Genomic DNA, 21,899 nt, shown 5'->3' with positions numbered 1-21,899 from the left:
AAGAATCATGGGCATATTCACCAGATAGATGGATATGTCCAATGCTTTCTTTCAGGGTGATTTGTTTGATGAGGTCTATATGACCCTTCCACTTGGCTTTCAACCACCAAAGGGATTTATTGTGCATGGGGGAGAAACCAGTATGCAATATCACTAAATCCCTTTATGGTTTAAAACAGGCCCCTAGACAATGGAATGTGAAGCTCACAGAGGCTCTTATCAGAAGGGGATTTGTGCAAAGTCATCTTGATTACTCTCTATTCATCAAGAAGACAAGTACATCTCTGGTGATACTGTTAGTATATGTTGATGACATGATGATTACAGGAAATGATCTCAGTCTCATTCAGCAGACCAAAAGAATTCTACAGGATACTTTCAAGATGAAAGACCTAGGTGATCTCAGGTATTTTCTTGGGATTGAGTTTGCTAGATCCCAAGAATGAATTGTGATACATCAAAGGAAATACACTCTGGAAATTTTCTCTGAAGCTGGACTTGATGCTGCTAAACCAGCTACCACTCCACTTGATCCATATGCGCAACTGACTACCAGAGAGTATGATGAACAAAATGGAACATGCAAGGATGACAAGGTTTTTACATATCCAACAGTGTACATGAGGTTGGTTGGGAAACTATTGTACCTAAATGTTACTAGACTAGACATCTCTTATTCCACACAGACTGAGTCAATTCTTGCACCAACCTAAGAAATCACATCTAAACGCTGCTCTCAAGGTGGTGAGATACATCAAGAGTCAGGCAGGGCTAGGTGTTCTACTATCCACTAAAAGTAATAAACAGTTACAAGTCTACTATGACTCAGATTGGGGAGCCTCCCTACACACAAAAAGATCAGTTACAAGATTTATGGTCAAGCTGTGAGGCTCATTAATATCATGAAAGTATAAGAAGTAAGTAACTATTTCTAGAAGTTCAGCTGAAGCTAAATACAGGAGTATGGCCAATGCAGTAGCTGAAGTAGTGTGGTTAGTGAGATTATTCAGAGCACTTGGAGCAGAAGTTCTCACACTTGTTACCGTCTATAGTGAGTAGAAAAAAACATATCGAGTTGGATTGTCATTTAATAAGGGAGAAAATTCAGAATTGTTTCATTCAGATCGAGTATTTGAATACTAAAGAGCAAGAGGCTGACATGCTAACAAAGGGTTTTGGGAAATCTCAACATGGGTATTTGCTATCCAAGTTTGGTCTATTGAACTTGTTCATACCCACAAACTTGAGGGGGTGTACTAAAGAAGGTATTAGATAGGAAGGTTGGGTCATTATGTAATTACTAAAAGTTAGAGGATTAATGAGCAAGAAGTTATTTAGGGTAGTTACAATTTATACTTTTCTATTGTTGTATATATAAATGTACAGGATCTCTAAGGAGATTAATGAATGCAGTTCATAATTTTTTACATCTATGAGTTTTCTCTCTGTATCTAGAACATTCCATATTGATAAGGAAGTGTTCATAAAGCTATCATCTTCAATATAGCTAACAATATTGTAACACCGTTATTTCTTATTAGGTGGTATATAAGCATTTGCAATAAAAAAACAAAGATGAAGATGCAAATTGTGACACCTCGTATATGCATATGTTAGTTCTATTCATATGACACTTGACATAGCCTTGTCGTATAGGTGAGGGATCATGTTTCTTATATGATTAGTGACCATTTAAAATAAATTAGAAGGTTTTATAATGTCTTGCACATTTCAGCATGTATATTCCAAATTAACCTCGATGGAAGTATTTAACTCGAGTTAGTAAGGTGGTAATTGAGTGTAAAATTCAAAGTTAAGTGTTTAGTTAAAGCTAAAAGGATTAAGATTTAGGAAATAAAATAAAATAAGGAGTTTCTTGCTCGACTTAATTAAGCTACTAGGTGCATCACCTACTTGAGCTATATGGATCTAATTAAAGAGGAGGGGTCAAGGTTAATGGACCAGATTTAGGTCTTTGCTAATGGACTCATTTGAGGCCCAAACTAAGTAAGAAAAAAGAGGAAATTAAAAAAGGGCTCAACATCCCAAATTTTCAAGGATCAAGGTAGTTAAGCCCAACTAAGAATAAAGAAGTAGGTGCATCATCTATTTTGACTTTTTCATCTACTTGATATAACCAAGTAGGTGCACCACCTACTTGACTAACTAGTGGCTAAAAATAAAGCATAAAAAGATAGGCTCTAGAGGATTTATTTTTTTAAGGGCCAAGAAGGCTCAACATAAGATCAATATTAGCTAACCTTCTTACTCATTTTAACACACAAAATTCAGATTTCAACTCCAGTTTTCTCAAGTCTTAAAACAATAGCCTTAAAATTTCTCAGAATGTTAGAAACCCTCAACTTTGAAAGCCAAGTAAGTGAAAATACTTAGGGGTCATTTTGTTGGGAACAAGTTTATTTTTCGGGATTAATTATCATGGGATTAGCTATCTAGAATAACTTACCCCACCATGTATATGGGATAACTTATCACATCACTATGACATAAATGATGGAATAAGTTATCCCAAACATGCAACCAAATAAGACACAAATTTTTTTATCCCAGGACTATTTTTTAATTTGTCACACCAAAGGACCCCTTTTGGTTTTAGCTTAATTCTCTCATGGAAGACTAAAAAAACATGTTATTTATGCTTAAGTATAATCATAGGGCAGAATATTTTTTATAGGCTAATTGTTCACTTTTCTTGGTTATTAAAAGACTTTTCTTCTTTTTTTGATTTAAATGTGAAGTTGAAGTTCTTCAAGTTAAAATGATAAGTTATAGAAATTGAGGTAAGGTGATTGCTCTATTTTTATCCTCCTTATAATGAGTTTGGGTAAAGAATTATGAGTGTGTTGTTATTAAGAGCTTAAGAAATGGTGAGTTCAATATTTTGTTGCTATGATAAAGAATAATTGAGGCAGTTTTAGAGACTATTTTATGTGTAATGTTGGGGAGCTGGGTTGTTGTTTGAGAAAGGTGTGAATATTTTGTATTGAAATATAGAAGGAGGGTGTAGCGATACACCACCGAACTGAATGTTTTGTAGGCTTACTTCTCACTCCATTTTGAATGTTATATAGAGGGTGTAATGAAGCCAAAGTTGTTTCGGAGGATCTTATAAGAATTTATATGGTATCTCGATGTAATTGAAGGAGAAGGAATTGAAATATTACCCTTGATATGATAAATTACGGGTCTACTTCCCGACTACCATTTCAGTAAGGTTCAGTACACATTATGTGTTGATTAGCTACTAATACTAGCTTTACTTATTTCATTATAGATTAATAATCTAAAAGAAATAAGGTTGATTCATTATAATATCTAAGTTGTACCGCAAGTTACGTAAGATTATTTGATTTCATATTCTTTGGCAAAAAATCTTACACTCGTGTAGTAACCAATAAAGTGATTTTCTGAAGTGTTCCTCCTTGTAAAGGACATGTAACGACAGTGTATGATCTCTAATATAGCTAATGATTTTTTTTTCCCACTCTATTGTGTGATAAAGTACTCCAATATGTTATTTGCTTTTAAAATATGCATTTTTTACTCTTCCAAAAACTAGTACGAAAAAAGTAGTTTCAACAGCAAGCATTGTGATTTCTACTCTTAATCAAATGTGGTCTATGTGTCATTTAAGCTCCTAGGTAATTCATTGATGTTACATTCTAATGTGTCATTTAAGCTCCTAAGTAGTTTATTGATGTTACATTTGCTACTTGTGTTATGGTTACTGCCTTAAGTATATATTAACATATCCTCTACTACTAATCCATAGTTCTAAAGCTCAAAAATAATTATGACCACCAAAATAATAAGGTCACATATTAAAGAAACTATGTGAAGCAATCTATCTATATATGTGTAACACCTCAGAAATTAGAAATCCAAACTTGGAAAGGAAAGGTCTCATTTTGGGCTACTGGTTGTGTTCTAGGAGACCAACATACGGTTTGTAGAGGGTTCTATGGGTCGTAGATGTCACTCGCCGGAATGAGGTTGAGTTTTTAGAGTTTCGAGTTTCTGAAATTTGACCTACGAGTGAACAAGATGAGTCGTAGGATTTTTGACAAATCGTAGATGGGTTCGTATGGGTGTTCCAGACTTAGAAAAAATTTAGACTTTAACTTGGGTTCTACGAATAGATCTACGGACTATTTCAATTTCATGAGTTCTAATTGTATTGATTCAATTGTTCAAGTTCATCAATTTGGTTATGTTTTCATTCAATTCTTCATGGGTTCTAATTGTGTTGATTAAATTGTTCAATTTTGATCTTATTATGATTGTTTTGACTCAATTACATGCTTTTCAATTGATTTTACAAGAACACATGCAATTTTCATAATTTTGACTATGAATTCTTAAATACATAAATTTAAGAAGAAGCTATGAATTTATGAATGTTGTTTTCATGAGAGTTAAGCATGATTTATGAAAAGGAATATTTTATGATCTGGGTTTCTTTAAGATGAACATTAATGAAATTGTGAAAAGATTTTCCCACGTATTAAGGTATCATGAGCTAGTGAAAGGTTTTGTCACACATGCATTATTCATGATTTAATGAGCTACTCCGTGATAATTTAATCTTGGATTAGTATCTTAATGTGTTTTCCATATTTGATGATATGTTTATGAATATGACTATTCCGCTGAGATTTAGCTTAGCACCGAGAGAACGTAAGGCTGAGCCTCAAATAGGGTAGTCTCTAGTAACAACCTCTAGTTCTAAACTACGTGCAACCGTATGATTATATCAAATGACCTAGCTAGTAGATCCACAAATAGCATATGAATCATGATACGGAGTTCTACCTTGGCAAGTAGACTCTCCTTTCTCGATGTGGGAGTTACATCAGATTCCATGGTATAACTCACATAGTCTATTGTCGGTTAAAGCTAATATCTCACCAAATGAACTAAGTTGTCTTTCAAAAGTTGTATGAGGCTTTAACTATGATTTAAGATGTATTGACCATGTTCATGATTGACGATTCTTCTTTAAATGATTTTACGATGTTTAGCTTGGTCATACATATCATGTTTTCGATTATGTCCCCTTATGATCATGTTTTATGTCTTACTGCATATCTATCAAACTTCGTACATTCCATTTACTAATGCGTACTTGTGCCTACACTAATTAACTAATGTAGGGTCTGACGATCTTTCTCCTCCCGCTCGTAGCTAGTGGATGGCTTAGTTGATTGAAGACTTGGTGGGTGAGGACCATGTCACCTATACTATATTTTTCATATGTGTTGAGTTTTTGGCTGTTGTACGTGATGTACGAGTTATGTCCTGACCACTTCTTGATGTATTAGAATGGCTTGTCAAAACTATGTTTAGACTTTCTCTTTTATGTCAAACTTTTCTAATGATATGAGATTCTCTACTTTTGTCTATTATATGTTGTATGCATGTCACTTGTCTTGTGTAGGGCCTCTTGGGGTCTTATATTGTCACGACCCAGGGGTACCCCCTAGTTGTAACATGGCATACAAGACCCTGAGAGGCCTCATACAAGCTACTTAGATTTCATAGTCAAGATAATAGAAATCGATATGATTTAAAACATTTTCAAAATAACCAAAGTCTTTAATTGCAAAGCGGAAGTCTAATACACTTGTCTGAAAAACCATCTAATACAATAGAATCTCGGGACATAGCTCGTACTTCAATGTTCAAAAACTCAATGAAAAGAACATATGGAAAGTAGAGGCCAAATCCTCGGATTAATGAGGACTCACCAATCTTCAACTCTTCTTCTACTATGGATCCTAGCCACGGGGATGAGAATCGGGAACACCGGACTCTACATTTGGGTAAGAAATGTAGGCAAGAGTATGCATTAGTACAAGAATGTACTAAATATGAGTTAGACAACATAAGTCATAAAGCAAAATCGATGCACATAATAGATCATCACGACATGTAAGGAGTACTTCTTGAAGTATCGTCAATTCATACTTAGTCAAGACATGGGTAGCCGCCACTAGTCTTACTAATCATGGAAGGAAAACTCAAGCAACAATCCAAGATCATCACCTATCATACATATCCTAGCTTATCTTTTAAGACATGGAGAATCTCCTCTTGCCTTACTGTAAAGGATCATGGGTACTCGCCTCTAGTCTAACTTACTATGGAAGCATGGGTAGTCGCCAATTGTCCAACTTACTTTGGGATCAAGGGTAGTCGCCTCTTGTCCTTACATCATGTGACATGGGTATTCACCTCATGTCTTTCTATCATATGACATGGGTAGTCTCCTCTTGTCATTTACTTAGGACCATGGGTATTTGTCTCTAGTCCGACTCTAAGGAATATGTGTAATCCCCCCTTATTCATCTCATTAGAGGTCATGGGTAATCGCCTCTAGCCTCATCATTCTCATACTTCCTAAGCTTTAGATTCATTCTAGGTGAGAAGTCATTTCAATCTAGAATCACTCAATGTGAGAAAGCCATTCACATTCATACATAAGAAAATCATGTGGGAAAATCCCTTCCACAACAATCACATCAATAATCAACAATTAATAACATATGCTTCACTCTCAAAGCAATTCTTATCATAAATCCTCACATATGCTTCAATCTCAAAGCAATTCATATTGTATCTTATTTATCCTATAAGAATACACATAAATCCATAGATTCTCCTTTCATAGCATAAAACTCAATTTAATCAATTTCATATTAGAAACATGGGTTAAGCATGGGTACATGGAATTTCATCATAAAAGCATATAATCCTCTCATTTCATGCACAATCAATCATAATTAATTCAATTGAAACAACATTCACTAAGACCCACAACTTAGAAGAAAACCCTAACTCAAATTGAGGAATTTCTACTTTTCAATAAGAGAACATATGAGCTCCATACATGCAAGGATTCCATGGATGAAAAGCTATCATACCTTGCTATCAAAGCCCAAAAATCAATTGAAGAATGGAGGCTTGACCTTGAACCCTAGCTTGAATCTTCTTCTTCAAACTTCTAGAGAGAGAAATATTTGAGAGGGAGTCTTGTTCTTCTTTTTAAGAATTTGAGAGAATCCTTTTAAATTTGGGGAAATTTGGGGTAAAACTCTTATATAGGTCTTTAGGTGAAGGGTAAAATGACATGGTGTTGAATTAAAATAATCTGAAAAGACCCAAAAGTCCTTGACTTAAAAGCTGAAATTAGAACCCGCTGGAGCTCGCCAAAAGCCACTCGGCGACTCGCCGAGTGAGCCTTTAGCTCACCGAAAGTTACAGTGAGTCATCTCCTGGACCAAGGCAATTAGGCGATGGGGGATTCACTTTGGCAATTCGTCGAGTGGAATGGCGAGCTCGATCCAACTCGCCAAAGTTCCAGAATACTGGACTCAGAAATCAATTCAAAAAGGCGAGGTGGGTCTACTCGGCGGATTACCAAGTCATTCGACATCCTCGAGCTACTTCGCCGAATGGCTGCGAAAAGAATATATTTTTTCCTTTTCTAAATTCGAGGTGTTACATTATCTCCCCCTTGGGAACATTCGTCCTCGAATGGTATTCTAGACATCAAATGGAGACAAGAATTCTATCATATCAATCCATCATGCATGAAATCATATAAATGCACATATCCGAGGAGGAAACATCAACTCCAAGCTAAGACATACTCATATCATCATATCATGAAATCCATATGCAACTCATACTCAAATGCATATATTTGAGGAAGATACATCAACTCCAAGCTAAAGCATGTTCAATAGTTCCTCTCATGAAGTCTATATACAACTCATACTCAATGCACATCAACATGAGGAAAATCAATCATATAAACTTATTTTCTTTCAAAATTCAAGTTTTTCATGAACATGAATAAAATGAGGAATCATGGGAATATCTAAGACATATGACACCAAAACAAAGAGTAAACCAAGAGGAATTCATTACCTCAAGCTAGAGTAGGGGTAGAAGGAAAAAGATAAGGATATCGGGACATCATATCGGCCTCGGCCTCCCAAGTAACACCCTCAACTAAATGATTCCTCCACAACACTTTCACAGAAGCAACTTCTTGTTTCTCAACTTCTTGACCTGCCGGTCTAAAATCTCAACCGGAACTTTTTCATAAGAAAGATTCTCTTTAACTCTCAAACCTTCTAAGGGAACAATAGATGTCAGATCTCCAACACATTTCTTTAACATAGAGACATGGAAAACCGGATGCACCGATGCCAACTCATTAGGCAACTCAATCCATAAGCAACCTTACCAACACGTCGCAAAATCTAATATGGGCCTACATAACGGGTACTAAGTTTCCCCTTCTTACCAAATCTCATTACACCTTTCATGGGTGAGATTTTCAAGTAAACCCAATCATTTACCTCAAACTCTAGGTCTCTTCTTCTAACATCAGCATAGGACTTTTGTCGACTTTGGGTTGTTCTCAACCTTTCTCTAATAAGTCAGACTTTCTCCATAGCCTTATGAACTAACTCGGGTCCTATCAAGGCAACTTCACCCACCTCAAACCAACCTATATGAGATCTACACCTCCTTCCATAAAGAGCCTCAAATGGAGTCATACCAATACTGGAGTGATAGCTATTATTATAGGAAAACTCAATCAAAGGAAAATGATCATCCCAATTACCCTTGAAGTCAATCACACAAGCTCTCAACATATCTTCCAAAGTTTGGATAGTACGCTCTGCTTGCCCATCGGTTTGTGGATGAAAAGTCGTGTTAAGCTTAACATTAGTACCAAGACCCTTTTGGAAAGATTTCCAAAACTGTGAAGTGAATTGGGTACCTCTATCGGAGATAATGGACAAGGGCACTCCATGCAACCTTACCATTTCCCTCAAATACAACTTAGCATAATCTTCCGCAGATTAAGAAACTTTGACGGGAATGAAATGAGTCGATTTCATCATTCGGTCTGCTATAACCCAAATCGAATCATATTGTCGCCGGGTGCGAGGAAACCATGAAGTCCATATTCAAATCCTCCCATTTCCAAGTAGGAATGCTTATATCTTGGGACAAACCTCCCGATTTCTAATGCTCAACTTTCTCTTGTTGATAGTTAGGACACTTAGCCACAAATCCCGCAATATTCTTCTTCATCCCATTTCACCAATAGATCTCTCGCAAGTCACGGTACATCTTGGTGGCTCCCGGGTGAATGGAATACCGAGAACTGTGGGCTTCTGATAAGATTTGTTCCCTCAAGTCATCTACATTAGGAACACACAAACAACCTTGATATCTAAGCACACCATCTCCCCCTTGGGAGAAAGCCTCAGCGGACTTTCTAAGCACCGCTTCTTTTAACTCATGATCCGAAGACCATGTTACCTTTACTATATTTTTCATATGTATTGAGTTTTTGGATGTTGTACATGGTGTACAGGTTACGTCCCGACCCCTTCTTGATGTATTAGAATGGCTTGTCAAGACTATGTTTAGTCTTTCGCTTTTATGACAACTTTTCTAATGATATGAGATTCTCTATTTTTGTCTATTATATTGTGTTGTGTTCATGTCAAGTGGCTTGTGTAGGGCCTCTCAGTGTCTTATACACCATGTCAAATCTAGGGTGTACTTTGGGTCGTGACATTATGGGTTGTAGCCTAAGGGCAAAAGCCTAGCATTGGTCGATTTTAATTTGAGTATAAGGGTAGCATCCGGGGGGTGAAAGCCTTGCATGGGTGTATCCCAATATATATTTATGAAGACAGCGACCCAGTGATTAGAAAATGTCTAGCACGGGTCATCATTTTCTACCACTAATCGACTAGTCATTTGTATGGCATGCCTTACATAGATCATAACAAGAAAAAAGAATGGTATGTACATAACAAGAGTAAGTAAAAGGTGGTTTTTAATTCTTATCTAGCCATTCACACATTGATACTTGATTTCATTTGAGCTCTTGGTTTATATATGATCACTTTATTTCTTACATTTTCAGTACATTCTTTCGTACTAACGTCCCTTATGGGGGATGGTGTGTTTCATGCCACATGTACATGTACTCCAGGTAATAGATCTCCTCGGTAGGAGCATACGATACTCAACTGCTTTTGATGAGCTCCAGATTGATTCGGAGCTTTACCGAGTCTTTTGTAGATGCATTTTGGTGTTGTATAGTAGTTAAGGGTAAGACGGAGCCTATCCTGACTTAACCTAAGTTTGCCATGTTATTTCGTAGACTAATGTTCGAGCATATTTGGTTCATTAGCAATTGTGACCTCAACGGCCAAGTCATGTATATATGTTTTGGGCCTATCTATGTTGGTTTTTATCACTGTAGCTCATCCATATACTTGTTAGAGCTTCATGATTGTCATAGCTACATGTGTGAATTATAGGTTATAAAATGGTTCTCTAAGTCCGTAGGGCATAGGGTATATGTCCGTCTTAATGGGATTGAGGCGTGACACAAGTATAATCAAAGTTTTTATTCTAAATTTGTAGATTCGATGAAGAAAGTGTGCATAAGGAGATGAATTATAATTACAAGGGCGATTAGAGACTTAGGCATCAAACACCAAGCTTTCGAAGAGCTGAAAGTAGTGTTTAGTATTGGAGGCCTAAAAAGACAACACACAGGCAAACTTTCTGAGGTTGGCTTCTTTGCAATATGGAATGTGATTTGTGAGTCGGTTTTCTCATCATCTCCCATGCTAGCTAGCCATTGCTAATGTCACCACTAGCAAATAATATTCTCTCTTTAGTATGGTGAGTTCAGCCATAAAGCATTGCCAGTGTAACAAAGGTCACATAGGGTACATCTGTCGGGATTTTATACTTTGAAAAATAAAATCGAGGTTGTCTCGACCTGATATACTATGAAAAAAGGGAATAGAGTACAAGCAAACACACACTTTAACATACTCCCATTCTTGGAGAATGTAAGAAAAGACTAAAATTCAAACATTGTATAATGTGTCTAGGTTTTTGGACTCCCATGAATTTATCCTGCAATCCACGGTAGAGTTGTTAATCAAGGGTTTTGGATTCATCCAACTCCATTAGATGTTATTTTGCAAAGGTAATCAATACAAAATAACGTAGAGCAACAATTATCTCACTAAAAAATAAAAAACTCCAATATGAAGTTGGGGGAGTTATTTACAACGATGGCAACTCAGCGGAAGGCATAAATTTCATGTTTAATTTGAAAAGCTCTGTGAATCAGCTCAGTTGTAAAACAATTGAGAAGCACAAAAACTCACCAAAATGAACTCTACTAGTACTATAAGAAATTTACAGGAAGTTTTGCTAGTCTTATACATTGGATAATCATGTACTCCTGCTTTTAATTTGACCTCTTCCGTAATTCCACGACATCAAAATAAGAGCAAGCTAGAAGGGGTGAAGAAACTGTACACAAGATGAAGAACAAAGGCCGGGGGGGGATCACATGATGAAGCTCTTTTTTGAAAATAAAAAATTCTGTCCATGGAAGGACAATGCATGCCTTCCAAGTGCCCACAAGAGGAGCAGCATAATTTTTTGGCTGAAACATTTCAGCAGACGTATGTATCATGGCTAACTTTTCATCTTATGAAACTTGATCCTGCTTGCCATTCGATTCAGATGTTGTCACGACAGGAGGTTTAGCTAGACCAATTTGTGCTGGAGGAGCTGTCAGTGCATATGTCAACCTGGATGAAGAATTTTCAATCAAACCAGCAACTCCAGCAGCTGCAGATTGGGCATTTGAAGGGAGAAATAAATCATGTCTCTGATCTTTATAAGCACTCCAAACCTGCAAGTTTAAGTTTGATCACAAACTTGGCTTCATTAGATCCAACTTACGACCTCTCACTTACAACAATCTCTTAACACTTCTTATGATAGTAAGAGTTGGTCCCGACTACATGTAACTCAGGCAAAGTGCACAAACAGCCACTTTTAACACCACTCCTTAAATTTCAGCCGTTTTTTAAGTACTTTCAAAATGGCCAAGTGTTTTGTTAGTAAATTATATGTTGACAAAGTTATCCCACCAAACAATAGTACTGCTTTTCTTCTTCCTCTCTTCTTCAGCCACCTGCTTCTAATAAATGTCTATAACTAGGATAAATGACTTATTTCTTCTACTGATTCAAATTCTCAAAAGAAACGACTTCACTCAGTGTTTTTCTTCCTTGCTTTCAGCATTTTTTTTCTTTATATCAAACAATTATATACATACAAGAACCTTTTTGCACAATCTTTGTATTAGATTATCAGTAAAAAGAAATGAAACACGAGACTCTTGGACGTGGTTTGTACTCATGAGCAAATGACTAAGATGTTTGGATAATACCTGAGTAAAAGTTGAAAAAAGTCAAAGTTCTGAAATTTACACCACAAGGACGCAAACTTCAGGATATGGTTTGCATTATCACAAATGAATTTCAGGATACAATGTCCTGAAATTTGCATAGTTAACTTCTGGAAATAGTTTGCATTTTCACGAGTGAACATGACACTATGTCCTGAAGTTTGGACTGTTACATGTCAACCTTAGGACACTCAGTTCGAACTGTTGGATACTTTTACAAAAGGAAAAAGAGTAGATTGCCAAGATCACAAAGGTCTCAACTGATATCAGTTCATAAATTTCTTCATAGTATCCGTAAGTTTGAACCGCGAAATTTGGACTTCATAACATCAAGTCCTAAATTTTGAGCTGTGACTTTCAAACTTTAGGACATGATGTCCTGAATTTTGAGTTGTGAAATTCTAGCTTCAGGACACAATTATTATTTTTTGATGACAAGGGAAACCTGCAGCCGCTACCCTTTGGGTGCGCACGGGGTAAGACCCCACTCCTATGCAATAGCTTGCAAGCCACATAGAAGAGGTAACCCGCACTAGGCAAACCTGGTGTGACGAGCTCGACCCAGAAGGCAAACCCCTTGCTTTCGCCGGCAAGGAGTTTCAAACTTGAGACCTCCAACATGGAAGTTCCAAGCCCAAACCACTGGGCCACCCCGAAGGGTCACAATTTTTATTATCATTATTGTTATTATTGATAACCGTGGTGTTTGCGCACCTCTACCTTCAGGACAATTTTGAATCTTTGAATTCTAATTACAAGACTGCAATATTCATTATTATGTGAATTACCACCACACATGTATTAGTTAGACATACCATAAATTATGACAAAATAGTAATTCAAATTCGACATTTTCTATGTAGCCACGAACCCAGATGGGCTGGTGTGGATGACGATGCAACTGTCTTTTGCAATCCAGAAGGGGAAGAGGGTAATATGGAAACAATGGTTCTACGTAGGAGTAGTGATAAGTTTTGCTAGAGAAAATGATCAATGGATATGAATGAAAACTGGATTCGGGTTGGTTAGGTATTTTCTCTGGTAGAATGCATGCGTCTATGCTTTTGATAATTTCCCCAATATTCCAATGGAATGAGTTGTTTGTGTGTATATATAATGTGTCAAAGAAAACAAGGTAGAGTGTGTGTGTGTGTGTGTGACTCTGTGAGGGACAGGTAGATGAAAAAAAGAGAAGTAACGAAGGATTTTTGTTATGAAAAGGGTAAAACGGTCTTCAATATTCATTATAAATAAAAACTGATTATTTTTGCTCAATACTAAAAACATGGGCTAAACGCTAAATACCAGGCCAAAAAATGGCTCCCCGCACTATTTCCACATGTAACTCAATCTCAGGCCCAACAAGGAGAGGGATAATGTAAGACCCTGTAAATTCTAAGCTGAAAAGTATCGAAATGCAAACCACAAACACCCAAGGATTTTAAAGTCAAAAAGTAATTAAACGGACTAGGACGGGCATGGATGTACTTTGGACAACGGATAAAAGCGCAAAATGATTTAAGGCTTTAAAGTGCAACAACAACTAGAAGTAATGCTTTAGCGTACAAAAGGAGGCTACAGACTAGTACCATATCACATGGTCATGACATTAGGTGTAGGAGGTGTGTTGGAAGTGATTTACAGGTCTAATGAAAGCTCTAGCACAATGTTGGGTTGGAAGATACGCCACAGACTAATATCTCAAATAACCTCAAACAAGGTCCAACTTCAAACAAGCTTACAACTCCAGAATATAAAGTTTTATGTGGTGAATTACCTATCAAATGAAAGGTCCTCCAGTCTAGTTTCCAACGCTCCAAACTGTTTACCATTTGGACCTTCCTACAAGGAGTTATGATCATTCCAGGGGGACGTAGCAAAACAGCCAACTACCGTGGCCAACGGTTCCAATCGTGCCAAAATGCCCTGCTTGTTCCCAGAGAGTCCCCTGCTGTGACCAAGTCCAGTATGTTGGATTCAAGGCTCAAGGACAAGCCCTAACCATGGCCATAGGTTGGCTCCATGGTTGACCCCTAGTATTTTTACGGTTGCGAAGAGAGACAAAGGGCATATGTTTTGGTCACGTCTTTGAAGGTTCTCTCCCCTCTCTATACCTCCAACTCCTCCCACGTTTATTAACACCTCCTACTCCTGGAACCCATAAAAAATTTTAAAATCTTCTCAAGAACTCAAGTGAAGGATTTGGCTAGGATTTCTTCTAGAGGTAAGCCTACACCCCTAATCTCAGATGCATGATATTGTGATTACTATTTAAATGTAGAGATTTATGTGATGGTGATTGGAAGCCAAAAGTTCTTGGATTGAAATTGATGAATGTTGTAGAGATTGGGGGAGTGATTTAATAGTGGATAGGTTGATTGGGAGTTAATTGTTGGACATGTATGTGTTGAAAGAAGTAGAACCTAAGCATGATTGTAGTGCCATTGTCGGCATATAGGAAAGTTGTTGGATGAAAGAAACACCATTGATCTTTCTCAAAAGAAAAAAAGAAACACCATTGATGAACGATGGGAAATGATGCACACTGCTTGATGAAATGCATAAATGACTCAAAACCAGTGTTGTCAAAGGCACACGTATGCCCTGAAAAGAGGCTCAAAAAGTGTTGAGCTCTTCACCTAGATTAATGTGCACTTCGGTGTCGTCATCAAGGTTCTAAGACATACTCTTCCTTGCCAATGAACCTCTTTTAAAGAGACGACACTTATCAATTGATAGTTCACTTTATTGTAGTTATTTTTCAATTTCATTGTTCATATTTGTCATTCATGCTTATAAATTGTTAGTCTTGGACTAAACATATATATTTGTATTTTCCTCCGTATAACCTTTTTCATTTAAGTCCACACTTTATTTTGCACTTAAAGTCCCAACGAACCTTAAAGAGTTTTTTGCTCTTTATTTTGCACTTAAAAGTCCAAACGAACCTTAAGATTGCGAGCCAAAGATTTATTAGGTATGCACAAGCATGTTCCAAACGATTCTAAATTAACCTTTTAGCAACAAGTCAATTTCTGCTCTTTTCCTCTAATTCTAGATAAATTTATTCATTCTTAACAATTGCAGAGTAACATCCAGAACTAAAGAATTGAGTTCAGTACATGGGGGAAAGCCTCAGAATTTTGAAAAAGTTGTGAACAATAACAAACTGGAATGACAAGCACAAATTGTTTACGTGTTTGGAACTTACATCGGAAGCATTTAGTATCTCACGAACTTTAGTACAATGGGCCCCTTCTGCGGCAAAAGCATGCAAAACCTGGACAAGTATTTTTAACACTAGTTAGTAATGGATATCACGAAATATACAACTGGCAAAAACATGCAAAGAGTGGGGATGGTTAAACATGCCTTCACAGCAATAAAATTCTTCAGATACTCAACATTTCAATAGCAAGTGCACTATACACAGAATATATTTCTCCACTAATGTACAGTCAACAAGTCCATAGGCAATAGTGAAGTGTTATAGGAAGTCGTCGTTTAATCGCATAAAGTGAGAACACGAGGCGACAGGTACTCACTTCAAGGGTACATTTACAGTTTTGACCAGCAACATTTACAGAGGATGAACCTATCCAATCTGTAAATGCTGCTGCACCATTTTTTCTTCAGCCACTTGTTTTTCTGCTAAAAACTCCTCAAGCTGCTGCTGCTTTTTTCTCAACAAAAGAATCCTCAAGCTGCTGAGGTGTTCTTTTTTATTCTTCCTTGTCATTTTTTTTGTTTTTCTTCTTCTTCTTCATCTGTGTTTTAATCTTTTGTTGCTCTTAAATTTTAACAGACTGAATTGATATAGCTGCATTTTAATTCTTTCACGAAGTCGATTTTCAGTGGATTTTTTTCAATTAAACTAGCTGAAAATTTTAGTTCTTTTGCTCTTAACAAATTGTAAATGGCATCACAAGATCAAAAGAAAGACCCAGCTTGGACATATGTACATGAAGTGAGCGAGACCAAGAAGATCTCAGTTAGATGTCTCTTTTGTACCAAGATTTTAAAAGGGGGAATTAATCATCAATAAATTCATGTCATCAGTAGTAACCCCAATGTCACAGCTTATCCAAAATGCCAGGCACATGGGAAGGAAGACTTGAAAAAGTTCATGGATAGACATATTGAGTGAAAAATTCAAATGCAACATCAACAAGTGCACAGTTTTGATGATGAGGATGGTAAAATGGAAAATGGTGAAGCTAATAAGTTGTTGCTTCCTAAAAAATGAGGAAGGGAGCAAAAATTGTCTTCAAGTTGTGGATCTACCAGTAAGACTAAAGGTCCTATATATTGTTATTTCCCACAAATCCAGGACATGGGGCAAAGAAAAGTGGTAATCCTCAAAATGTTGCCAAGGAGATTGAAGGGATCGTGCAGTTATAAGATAAATGTATGAGGCAGGGCTCCCCTTCAATTGTGTCAATCAAACCGACGCCTTTGGAGCCTTCATTGAGGCTATAGGCCAGTTTGGTCCAAGAATGAAGCCCACTGCTTATCATGAAGTTAGAGGTACTTATAGCTAAAGAAGTGGAAGATACAAAAAATGAAATTGTGGAAGATCATAAAGTAGAATGGAACAAATATGGATGTTCCATATGATGGATAAGTGGACAGCAAGAAATAAAAAAATGATCGTCAATGCGTTGGTAAATTCTCCAAAAAGTAATTTGTTTCTTGAATAAATTGATGTTAGTGACTTTTCTACAGATTCCCTCAAAATGATCTCCTTGTTTGAGAATACTACAGAGAAAATTAGAGCAAAGAACATTCTTAAGGTTATTACAGAGAATGCTAGGGAAAATGCTAAAGCGAGTGATATGTTGAAGGGAGTGTACCTGCATATTTATGGAGTTCATTTTATAAATTTGATGTTCAGTGACATTTTCAAGGAAATACCCTTCAATACAGATTCCACTCGGGCAGTTAGAGTGCATTCTTACATTGTTCAAACATCTTTATTATCAAACATGACGAAGAACCTTTTGAAATAATATTGTTCATGCTTTCAAAATAAGTGGTTCTTCTATTAAAGTACCTTCATTTTGTTTGGTGGATGGGGAGCAAAAACCTAAGTTGCTCGGACTCGGGTGCAGGTATCCGAGACGGATGCGAGTCCGAGAGTCGGATTCGGCAAAATCCAAATTTTAAGATTCGTGGGTGCGAATCCGAGTATGGATACGGGTGCGGGGATACGGCTAAAAATTTTCAATATTATAAAAATATAGTTATGAAGATATTCTAAATTTGAAAGATATGTTGTGATAAACTTTCATGTATTTTGTAGAATTCAATCTTCCATTCTTAAAATTTAATAAAAATAATAATAATAACAACAGCAACAACACCAACAACAACAATTATAATAATAATATAGAAAACAACCACCTAAATAGGACATTTTGATCGTTATTTTGAAAAAAAAAGAAGTAATTATCCAACTAAATAGGGGAGTTTTAATATTTCCCATTACACTCCTACTTCTAACTCATACTTCTAAACAAATTGAAAAACTTTTAAATTAAAATTATTTCTTTTTAAAAAAAAAAACACTAACTATTGTTTAGTTTACGTTAAATAAATATCTTATTTTCTTTAAATTAAAATTTTATTTTGACAATTAAAATTTTAAAATTCAAAAACTGAATGCTAAACAATTAAATAAAAAATATAAAGTTAAATTTTTTTAGATATCTCCATCATTATTTTAACGGCTGATGGGATGTTTTTTTTTCTGACACCACTTTACTTGAAGACTTTTTGATCTTTCTTTTCTCAAGGGTATATGTATTGTGTACATATATTTTTAAGAAAGATTTAAAAAAAGACTCTATTTCCTTTACTTTTTGAAGAAAAAACTCTTTCTTTCTTCTCTTCTCTTTACTTTTTCAACTTTGTCTTCTTTATCGCGTCGCCGTCGCCGGAGCCGGAAACTGATTTTCTCTTCTTTCTTCTATTTTCTGTACTTTTTCAAGCTTTGTCCTCTTTACGTCGCCGAAAACTGATTTTTTCATCCCTAAATCTTTTCTCGGCTTCGGTCAAAGTGTCCGGATCGGATTGACCGAATCCGACACGCACCCCGCACCCGCACCCGCACCAGTATCGCGTCGAGACGGGTTCGCCTACAAATATGAAGAGTCCGCGCAACATAGGCAAAAACCACCACTTGGCTACATTTATGAAGCTATGGGTAGGGCTAACAAGGAAATTCAAGAGTCGTTTAATGACGAGCTGAAATATAAAGAGGTGGTCGGATCAACTTCACCAATCTTTGCATGTAGCTAGGAATGTTCTAAACCAGGAACTGTTTTTTTATAGCCTTGGTGTCTGGCAGGCTTGTGCACACCTTGACTAATTCCACGGGATACCTCCCAACTCCCACTAGCAACAGGTAGAAAGTACCTCTATCCATTAAGGGTAGAACATATTGGAAAAAATCAATTGGTGTTTTTGTCTCTGGTGGGATTTGAACTTGCCACCTCCTACCAGGAACTGTTTTATGATAACTAAGTGAAGGATTTACTAGATGAAGAAGTGTGGAAGAAATTATATGATTGTATCGAGAAGTTGATCCCTGGTGCTTCTGAATAAGATAAAATTACAAATCAATTTAGTACTGACGCGAATGCCAAGGGCCTTTTTGGGTGTCTAATAGCAGAAAGATAAGATCACCAGGTGGTAAAGTGCTTCTATATTTCTTTATAGCTCTAAAGTTATTTCTTAATACTTATTGACTTTCGAATATTTGTTCTACACTTCTACTTCTACAGTTGAATAATGGAAGCATTATGGTTGCTCCACTCCAAAGTTACAAAAGTTTGCCATCAAAGTTTGATGTCTAACTTGTAGCTCATGAAGATGTGAGAGAATTGGAGTATGTTTGAACATGTAAGAAGAAAAATTTAGTAATGACAACTAAATTATATCTCAATTGTTCTAACTCCTACTAATTACTTGCCACAACTTCATTGCAGATTCATAACAAGAAGAAGAATAGATTCACCCTAAAGAGCCGCAATGATCAAGTGTTCATTTTTAATATAATACAATAGAATATTGAGGCGCCGTAACAACACTCGCAATGTCATTGATCCAATTTGTTTGGATAATATTGGTGAGGCTAATGAATGGCTAATTGGAGTCCCTGAAACTCATGCAGATGAATAAGTATTTGATGGGGATTCTAATTTCACTAGGGTTGATGTTGCGCAGGCAAGTGGAACTGGGGAGAGCTTTTATGGTTTAAGAGGGAGTACATCATGTTCAAGCTCACATAGGAGGAGAAAAGAAGTAGTTATGAGTTTATCCTTAATTGATGAAAAAAACGAGGAGAAATATAATGATGATGATGATAGAATTAGATATATTGACAATCTTGTAGAAGAATAGGATGTTGATCTATTTATGGTTTAGTTTTGATTTTAATTGTCCTATGGAAAATTTTGTACAGTCTATTTTTTAGTTTTTAAATTGAACATTTGTTATGTATTGTCTCTGGGAAATAATTAAAAAAAAAAGGCCGCACGTAATCTTTCTTCCCAATGAGCCCTAAAAAATTGCACTTCACTTTGAGGAAGAAGTGATTTGCTTTCATGCTTTAAGCAAAGTGAGGCCTTGTCGCTTCACGCTCTCAGAAACGCTGCAATAGTGAAAGATTTTAAAGTCCTAAGAAAGGCTTTCTCAAATGCAAGAACTTTATTTAGGAAAACCAACTAAGAAGTTCATTCTACAGTGATCATATCATTAATTGACTTTTACAGGCTTACAAAGCATGAACCAAAACGGACAGAATCATCACGCACCGGTCATTGCCTGTTATGAGATGACACAGGAAGTACCACCAGATACTTAAAACAAGATAAAGTAGACTACAGATCATGCAAATCAAGTAACAGTAATAAGACACACTGACCTCAACTGCAAGCACCCTGCCAATGGATGCTTCAGACTCATTCCACTGCATCTGGGAGTGAAGTCCATTTCTTCCTCCGGCCCTCCAATCAAGAAGGCCCAGGAGTACTTCAACAAGTCCAACCCTATATAAAAGAAAGCAATTTGAGTGTAGGTAAGATAGTGAGGAAGAAGGAAGGGTACAAAGAATATCCTTTTCAGACTGAATAAATTCGTTAATTTTGTTGGAAATCTATGATAAAAAAGAAAACATAACACCCACACAATTTCCAAAAGATAAACAGAGGATACTTTTTAAGTGCCAAGCAAACCATAAAAGTATATACTAAGGGCAGTTTCTAAAAGATAAACTGAGAATACTTTTTAAGTGCCAAGCAAACCATAAAAATACCACCAAGGACAGTTCAGAGTTTGCTAATCTTGCACCCAACAGTGTAACCACTTAGCCAATGGAGTGAGTTGAAACCATGAGGTCTTAGGTTCAAATCATAGCAGAGGCAAACACACTAGGTGATTTTTAGAGCATAACTTGGGGAGTAAAGGTGACAAACATTGGGGATCAAGGAAGAACATTGAGGTAACATTTTCAGACCTTCTTTGATCCTTATAACATGTTTGGATCATGAATTCTACACCAAAATAGGTTTCTTGCCTTGGGGATAGATTTGGGTATAATTCTCAATTGACCATCGATTTCCAATCAAAATAAGATTTTGATTATGGATTAGGAATCCTAGAGTCATGGGCTTTGCAGGAACATAAAACTTATCAAATTCTGAGTCTGTTGATCAGGTGGTGAGTCCATTTGGATTGACTTTAAAAAAAGTAGCTTTTAAGTCAAAAATAAAAAGTTAAACTTAAATGACTTTTACGTCAAAAAATAAAAAATAGGGGAGGCTTACTTTTGGTTTTTTAACTTATTTTAAGTCATTTTAAACTTATTTTAAGTTATTTTTAACCTTACCAAACACTTCCTAACTTATTTTAAGTCATTTTTTGACTTATTTTAAGTTATTTTTATTTTTGCCAAACACTTTTGGAAGTCAAAAACTGACTTAAAAGTGGATTTGACCCACTTTTAAGCCAATCCAAACACCCTCTTAACCTGGTATTGAAAAATGAATCAAACCTTTGTATATGCATAGTTTCTCTTCAAGATTCGACTTTGAGCATAGATTTGGACTCCTCAAGGTGAGGACAACCTGTTGGACTGTTTGGGCAGATTCAGTGCAGGTTGACCTTAAGTAGACCTGATCTATCAAACTTTGACATCGACCAGGATCCCGAAAATGGCTATTCCGAGGTTTTTGATCGCTCTGAGCATGATTTTGAATAGATGGAGGCCATTGGAGATCAATTAGATCAGTTTGAGCATTTCAAGTGAAGTAAGGGTTGCCGTTTCCGAGGCAAGTTAGACTTCAACTCTAAGTTTGCTTGCTTTTCCTGCAAAGCATGTTATATGTGTTGCTTACAACAACAACATACCCGGTGAAATCCCACTAAGTGGGGTCCTAGGGTGTGTTTTCACACGATTTGAATCTCCAAGGAGATTCAGTGTTATTATGTTATTGCTTAGCTGTTTCACATGATTTATCGTTCGTTTAGTTTATGAAGTTTATTGAATCTT

General features: G+C 36.4%; 1 protein-coding gene across 5 annotated transcripts in view; it reads right to left on the bottom strand.

Moving 5' to 3' along the window:
• Positions 1 to 11,144: 11,144 nt before the first annotated feature.
• LOC102581723 (dnaJ homolog subfamily C GRV2) overlaps positions 11,145 to 21,899 on the bottom strand; it is a 54,079-nt gene continuing 43,324 nt past the window's right edge. For all 5 annotated transcript variants that reach the window (XM_015307965.1, XM_015307962.1, XM_015307964.1 and 2 more), the window contains 3 exons: positions 20,274 to 20,397; positions 15,558 to 15,626; positions 11,145 to 11,785 (listed from right to left, as the gene is read on the bottom strand). In XM_015307965.1, coding sequence (XP_015163451.1) covers positions 11,579 to 11,785; positions 15,558 to 15,626; positions 20,274 to 20,397 — 400 coding nt within the window. In that variant the 3' untranslated portion in view covers positions 11,145 to 11,578. The remainder of the gene's footprint in view (positions 11,786 to 15,557; positions 15,627 to 20,273; positions 20,398 to 21,899) is intronic.

The sequence above is a fragment of the Solanum tuberosum genome, unplaced genomic scaffold (assembly GCF_000226075.1).
Source record: "Solanum tuberosum cultivar DM 1-3 516 R44 unplaced genomic scaffold, SolTub_3.0 scf00070, whole genome shotgun sequence".
NCBI lineage: Eukaryota > Viridiplantae > Streptophyta > Magnoliopsida > Solanales > Solanaceae > Solanum > Solanum tuberosum.
This window is presented reverse-complemented; position numbering and strand designations above follow the sequence as displayed.